We start from the raw sequence: 7857 nt of genomic DNA, 5'->3' as shown, positions 1-7857 counted from the left end.
ACAGTGTGTTATAGAAGTTGGTATTATGAGTTTACTTTCAATAAAGAAATATAAAACATGGCGCAGTCGGTAGGATATTAAATTAATAAAAAGCTTTGTGCACTGTTTAAATTAATAAAAATGAGTGACGTAAGGTTGCATATGGGGGATTTAAAATTTTGCCTTTAGGATCAATAGATGTAAATTGTGTATTTAAAAACAAGACGTTTAAGGTACAATTTATTGTAGTTAAGGGTAATGTAACACCTATACTAGGTTTAGAAAGTTGCATAAAATTAAATTTGATATCTAAAGTAAATTCAATAGTAAGTATAAATAAGGAAAATTTTATTAAGCAAAATCGAGATGTATTTACGGGACTTGGTAAATTTAGTAAACAATGCACATTTTAAAGTTAAAAAGTAATGCACAACCAGTTGCAAGACCACCTCGTAGAATACCCCTCGCAATTAAAAATAGATTAAAAACTCAATTAGATAGTTTACAGAAGAGAGGTATAATTTCGAAATATGATGAGCCTACTGAGTGGCTGAGTAACCTAGTGATAGTAGAGAAAAAGGATAATAGTTTAAGGTTATGTTTAGATCCACGAGATTTAAATGAAGCTTTGGATCGAGAATTCTGTATTATTCCAACCATTGACGAAATACGATCGAAACTACAAGGTCAAAATTATTTTACAGTTTTAGATTTTAAGGAGGGTTTTTATCAGGTTGAACTAAGTGAAGAATCTCGTAAATTATGTGCGTTTGGTACACCTTTTGGAGTTTATACATTTAACAGACTTCCATTTGGACTCAATTGCGCACCTGAATTTTTCCAAAAGTTAAATGATGAAAATTTTGGAGATATAGAAGGATGTATAGTGTATTTTGATGATTTACTTATTTATGGGGATTCTCAGGAATCACACGATAAGGTTTTAAGTAATGTTATTCGTCGTGCTAGGCAATTAAATGTAAAATTTAATAGCAATAAGATTAAGTATAGAGTAAATGAGGTGAAGTATCTTGGTAACAAATTTAACAGTGAGGGAATGCAACCAGATGAGGAAAAAATTAAGGCAATTTTGGGTCTTAAGCCGCCCACAAATAAAAGGGAATTGCAAAAGATTTTAGGTATGATTAATTATCTCAGAGCGTACATTCCTAAACTGTCAACCTTGTCTGCACCTCTTAGAGAATTGCTTAGAAATGATACAGTATGGATGTGGAACAAAAAACAAACTGATGCTTTAAATGAGATAAATGCGGTAATCAGCTCGCCACCCATTTTAGCTAATTTTAACGAAACAAAACCAATTGTTATTCAAACTGATAGCAGTCAAAGTGGACTTGGCTGATGCCTAATGCAAAATGGTAAACCTGTTGCATATGCGTCGCGTGCCTTAACAGATGCTGAATCTCAGTTCAGTCAGATTGAGAAGGAGTTTACAGCGATATTATGGTCCTGTACAAAATTTCATAACTTCATTTACGGCAGACAAATCATAAATCACTCCGATCATAAACCATTAGAATCGTTGATGCGGAAAGGAGTTGCTGAAGTACATTCGCCTAGATTGCAACGGATCAAAGTCAAACTTTTAAAATACAACTTGACTGTGATTTACAAACCAGGAAAAGAAATGTATATTGCAGACCTGCTATCACGAAACTATCTGCAAGAACCAAGACAAGACGACAAATTTATTACAGAAGTGGTTCACTCCATCAATATGACCCAAGAGAAGAAAACAGAATTCCAGGAAGAGTCTAGACAAGATAGCGAAATACAGAAGATCATGTTTTACCTTATCCAGGGTTGGCCATCGGACGTTTCAAAAGTACCAATTGAATTGAAGCCGTATTTTCAAATTCGTAACGACCTCCACAGTTTTGACGATCTACTATTTTACAATGACAGAGTTATTGTACCAAAATCGCTCCGTTCAAAAATGCTACAATTTTTACATGAAGTGCATTTTGGAATCACAAAAACCCAACAGAGAGCTAAGCAGATATTATTCTGGCCTGGACTTAATGGTGACATAGAAAACGTCGTCAAAGAGTGCCCAGTGTGTGAAAAGTATCAAAGAAGTAATGTAAAAGAACCAATGATACTGAGAAAATTTCCAAAATTACCATTTGAAAAAATAGCCAGCGACATATTGGATTATGGAGGACAGTCCTACTTAGTAATCATAGACTACTACTCGAAATGGTTGGAGATCATCAAGTTGGAAAGAAAGACGTCGCAATCGATTATTAGGGCGATGAAGACTGTGTTCTCATGTCATGGGATACCTAAAGAGGTGTATACCGACAATATGCCGTACAATTCCCAAGAATGCAGGGACTTCTCTAGAAAATGGAATTTCCAATTTGTGACCTCAAGCCCCCATTACCCCAAATCGAATGGACTAGCAGAAAGAGCAGTGGGTATTGCCAAAAATATGCTACGGAAATGTGAAGACTTGGATTTGGCCCTTCTTGAATATCGAAACATTCCAGTCACAGGAACAGATAAATCTCCTGCTCAACTCCTAACGGGCCGATTTTTAAGAACAAAGCTACCTTCTGCTAACCACATGTCAATTCCAAATCCAGTAAATTTTGAGGAAGAAAAGAAGAAGCTAGAAGGACAGAGAGAAATATACAGGAACTACTACGACAGACATGCAATGAAAAGGAGAGAGTTTCAAGAAAAAGACAATGTAGTTGTGCAACATGGCAAAACTTGGGAACCAGCAGTAATTACGAGAAAGTTGGAGACACCCAGGTCATACATTGTGCAACAAAACAATGGTCGGTATGTACGAAGAAACAGTAGTCATATTAGACCCTCACGTGGACATCATGACATGAAACAAGATTTTCTGGACTTTGAACAGCATCAGGAAAATCCGGTGCAAACTAATAATAATAATAAACAAACCAACATTCAACCAGTTCATAATAGTACAAACTTTGCCCCAAGAAGGAGCAACAGGGTTACTAAACCACCAACAAAATTTATTGATTATGAATTGAAAAGAAATTGAAGCATGAGGTTGTTTTGAGTTTAGTTTAACTAGATTAAGTGATTAAAAGGGGAGGTGTTATATATTATTAGAGTTGGCAACAGTGTGTTATAGAAGTTGGTATTATGAGTTTACTTTCAATAAAGAAATATAAAACATGCACCAAGAATTTTTCAAGTGAAACTTAATTAAGTGTCACTTAATATTTAAGTTGCACTTAAAGTGAATTCCATTGCGCGTAAAAATAATAAGTAACACTTACCTGAGTGTCACTTTAATGTCAATTTGAACTAATTTGCACGTAAATCAACGCAGTATCTATCTTCGTGTTATTCATTTGTCACCTCAAAACGTCAAAACAGTTTGTTGTATAGTAGTTTGATGACAGTTTGCGCAGTGCAGAGAAAATTAATAATTAATTATTGAGTTGAAATGAATGGAATGAAAATGAATGAGAACGAGGCAAAACGAGTGCGAGAACGCAGTGCAAATTTTACTGCCGATGAGAAGATACTATTACTTAATTTGATATCCAAACATAAGTCCGTCATAGAATGCAAAAAAACTGACCAAATTACCTCAAAAGAAAAAGATTTGGCTTGGGATAACATCCAAAACGAGTTTCAAATGTGTAGTAAGGTGTATCGAACGAAGGAGAGCATAAAGAAATTTTACGAGAATAAGAAACGAGACACACGGAAAGCAGCAGCTGCAGATCGTGCGGAAAAATTCAAAACCGGTGGAGGACAGATTGAAGATACTTTAAAATTCTCTGATCCTACCCTGGAGTTAACCATGGCCATCATGAATAAAAAGTCTGTGAGTGGATTACATAATCCATTTGATGATGATTTAAGCGAAGAAAATGTTAATGTTGGAGATGCCCTTAACCTTAACAATGATGAACTACTATTTGTATTTGAAGAGGTAATTTTAATTTAATATATTTGTCTCCAATAAAGCTATGAGTAATTATTATTTTAGGATAAAGAAATGGCAGAACAAAGCTCACCATCAACCCCAAATGAAACTCCTGTTTCATCAGCACGAAAAAGAATTCATGTTAGTTTACACATACAAAACAAATTTGTGCTATATTTCTTTTACAGGAAAAAGACGACTGGGCATCTTATAAAGCTGTAGATTTAAAGAAGCAAACGAGTTGTAAATTACGGCAGCCAAAAGCAAATTGGACATCTCGTCGTAGACCTGTGGTCACGGAATCTGGTAACCTGGCACTTCAATATGAAAAATTGGCTGAAGTGAAAGCAGAAATTGCCAATGAGCAGTTGACTTCCATAAAGGAAGAAAAAACTGAACGAGGTTTGAAATTGGAAATTTTGAAATTGGAAAAGGAACAGAAATTGTTAAAATTGAAGCAACTTAAAGAAGAAATAGAATTGAAAAACCAATCATTTCAACTTGATATCCAATCTAAACAGTTGGACATTGAAATTAAATCAGCTGGAGTATTTTTCAAAAAAAGCAACTTAAAATTATCATACCAATATAAAAATAGCATGATTAAGGTATATGTATTTTTTTTAATGTTCCCATTAATAATGTTAGGTTTGTTGCAATTTATAGCATATGTTGTTTATAATGGTCATGTGTATAGTGAAAATTAAAAAAAAACTGTTGCGTGAAATAGTAGATATGAAAATTAAAAAAAAAACATTTCAATACTGGGTTTATTGCAGAGGCCAATTTTTTTTCTTATAAATTTGCAAAATAATTATTAATAAGCTCATGTCTGAATCCGACAATTCCTATACCATCCATATTGGGAACAGGTATGTTACCGTTTTGTATTAGAACATCTAATTCGTGAATGTTCACTTCATCAGGTAGGTTAGGCACGTTTAGGTCACCAACTTGTAATGCTTTATTATGCAGAACTGAAGTAGCTATGATAATGCTCAGAGTGCTATTTATTAAGAGACGACAACCATCATATGCTAATATTGGAAATCTTCTTTTGATTACACCAAAACAACGTTCTATACAATTTCTTGTTCTTATATGAGCCTCATTATACAATTGTTGAGCTGGAGTTGCTGGGTTTAAAAGAGGTGTCATCAAGTATCGTCCATTAGGATACCCGCTATCTCCTATACAATAATTTAAGTTTTTAATTATTTTATGTTTGTATTAAAAATCATTTACCAAGTAATAACAGTTTTCGTAAATATTTTGTTCAAAATTTACACGAACTCTACTGTTGCTGAATATTGTGGAGTCATGACTTGATCCTGGCCAGCGGGCTACTACATTCATAATCTTGAGATTGGCATCACATATCATTTGTACATTAATGGAAAAATAACCCTTTCTATTTCTGAATATTTCTGGGTCCTCTCCTCCTAAACAATCACAAAACGAATTTAGGTGTAAACAAAACATGTCCGAAAATATTACCCAGTGAATCAATCTTAATGTGAGTACAATCTATAACTCCTACGACCCTCGGAAATGAGGCTATATTGAAAAATTCTCTTTGACAAGCCATCATATCATCTGGTGTGGTTGCCATTTGAATGTATTGTCTGTACAATCTAGCGATGGCTTCTGACACTCTTCGTACAATTCTACATGCAGTTGATACATGTACTCCACAAAAATCGGCAACACTAAGCAAATGCCCACCAGTAGAATAAAGGCGTAAAGTTAACAGTAACTGATTCATGGGAGAAACACAGTTGTTTCTGTAATAATGTTCACAACTCAGAAATCTCATTATATTGAAGTAATACTACAACTTACCTATCAGTTGGAAATTCTAAATACATTTCAATCTGCTGCAAAATCTCAATAGCACAAACTTTACTTATTCGAAATCGCTTCCGAAAGGACTCATTGTCATATCCATGAAAATGGTCATTCCTGATATATATTTGCCTTCGTAACCCTCCATTTATTATGAAATCAATAATTTCCAGGTCATCATCATCATGTATAATGTCCATTTTTGGATTTTTTTAACGATGCCATACGAACATAACCATACAACCTATTTAAGTTGTCATCAGAGCACCACTTTACTTAAGTAGGCATTTTCACGATTTAAGTGACACTTATGCATTGGTGAAATGACAAGTATACTTTAAGTTAAACTTAAAATTTAAGTGAAGCTTAAATATGTTGGTGCAAACGGCCATAAGCACTCTAGGGCTGTAGGAACACTTGCTTGGCTTGAATTGCGTCGACAAGTTATCGACTATGTTGCAAAGTGTACAGAATGCCAAAAATACAAAATTACGAACCTGAAACCTTTGGACTTGCTACAAACTCCTGTACAAGCCTAGTGTTTTATAGTGGTCGCAATCTCAATTGACTTGTTTAGTCCGTTATCAGACACAGATGCGACAGTCGAATTGACCCACCTCCATCAGGGAACCGGAACAGAATATTTTTCAGGGAATAGACACGGGATTTAATAATTATTTACATAAAAGTCAGGAAAATGACACATTACTGACGAGGAAATATTGAAGTACGAGGTCTCCTTAGGGCCGAGTGCTTTAATTTCCGAGACAATAAAGCAGCAGATTAAATGTCCCGTTAATTACTTAATCCCCAAAGATTATAATGTATTTGATTAGAAGAGAAATCGAAGTCGAAGGTTAACGCCGTTCTCACCTAATCACAATGGTCAGCTGAAAAGAGCGAGGACAAACAAGAGGTTATGTATGTAAAACCAACGGGATCAGTTTAATCCCGCAGTCTCTATCGAACTTTACGGAATATATTTCAGAGGATCAGAGACAATCAGTGAAATGTGGAAAGTTCACTTGTTGTAAACTAGGCAAATGGCGTCGAACGGCAAAGGGAAAAACTTGTTCCGAAGTATATGGGCTTCTGCACGAAATGAAATTCATCCCTTACTGCGAAAAAACATGCAATTCGACAGTTGATAGAATTTACAAAAGAAGACCTTTAAAAAACGAAAGCAATTTTCAATCATCCTCTAACGACAGATTTCTATATCCTTTAACAAGGACGTACCTACTCAGCGTTTTATACGGGAATGTAGGCCCTTTCATAGGTTCCTTCACCGATTTATTAGAATAGAAGGGATTCTCTGACTGCACACTTTTAAAATTTCTTTTTGCATATATTTATATTGTGCGGGACGAGGCGAAAGCGCCGCACGTGTTTAATCGCGGAAAATGCGCCAGATTAATCTTAGGGTCATACATTTTCTACGCACGACTTCTACAATGTCTCCAGGGGTAGGTTGAACAAGGACGGAAGTTCTTGTTCGGACATCCGATAGTAAAGAATGGGATGATAAATGTGGACCTTCGAAAGCGACAAATAATCTAAAACGTGTGTTCTTTGATAGTGTTTGTGCGTGATCCTCTGTAATACATCGACGCTTCCGTCGATAAATAATTTGTAGCGGGAAATTCGTTATTATCTCACCCTTATATTTCTACGTCACGAGAAGACTGGAAAAAAAACACAGATTTTACTTACCCGCAGCAGGAGAGAGTTTCGTTACGACGCCCCAGCGCTGCTTCCACTGCAACAAACATTAGGGAAATTAGTTCTCATGCTACCCCCTTTATCATGTGTGTGCGCACCTAAACTACATGTACTACAGCAATGCGATTTTATCTCTGCCACAAACTACATGTTACATATACCATCGCTTACAATGCATTTTGAGCAACCACCAAAAGGCAGATAAAGTTTCGAGATAAAATTTATTGCCCTCCAAAATCAGGGGAAATGCTCATCTTTACGCGATTACTTCAAATATTTATGTTGAAATATTACCTAGACCGTTGTACGCGAAAAACAATGCTTTGGGGGTGTAAACGATTTTTTGATGTAAATTTCCACGCATGGGA

The 7857-nt window shown here is 35.4% G+C and overlaps 2 protein-coding genes and 1 pseudogene across 2 annotated transcripts; 2 read left to right on the top strand and 1 right to left on the bottom strand.

Annotated features, from left to right (window-relative positions):
- The first annotated feature begins 1348 nt into the window (after window positions 1-1348).
- Window positions 1349-3022, top strand: LOC116178349 (uncharacterized protein K02A2.6-like). The gene has a single exon (XM_031497818.1). The coding sequence runs from the start codon at window positions 1349-1351 to the stop codon at window positions 3020-3022; it is 1674 nt and encodes a 557-aa protein (XP_031353678.1).
- Window positions 3023-3403: 381 nt separating this feature from the next.
- On the top strand, window positions 3404-4529 carry LOC116178348. The gene is made up of 4 exons (XM_031497816.1): window positions 3404-3928; window positions 3986-4063; window positions 4111-4470; window positions 4521-4529. The coding sequence occupies exons 1-4, from the start codon at window positions 3434-3436 to the stop codon at window positions 4527-4529; spliced, it is 942 nt and encodes a 313-aa protein (XP_031353676.1). The 5' UTR covers window positions 3404-3433.
- Window positions 4530-4717: 188 nt separating this feature from the next.
- Window positions 4718-5790, bottom strand: LOC116178347 (annotated as a pseudogene).
- Window positions 5791-7857: the final 2067 nt, after the last annotated feature.

Source organism: Photinus pyralis, unplaced genomic scaffold (genome assembly GCF_008802855.1).
Source record: "Photinus pyralis isolate 1611_PpyrPB1 unplaced genomic scaffold, Ppyr1.3 Ppyr1.4_LG8, whole genome shotgun sequence".
NCBI classification, from domain to species: domain Eukaryota; kingdom Metazoa; phylum Arthropoda; class Insecta; order Coleoptera; family Lampyridae; genus Photinus; species Photinus pyralis.
Note: the sequence above shows the minus strand (reverse complement) of the source record. Positions and strands in the feature narration are given on the sequence as shown.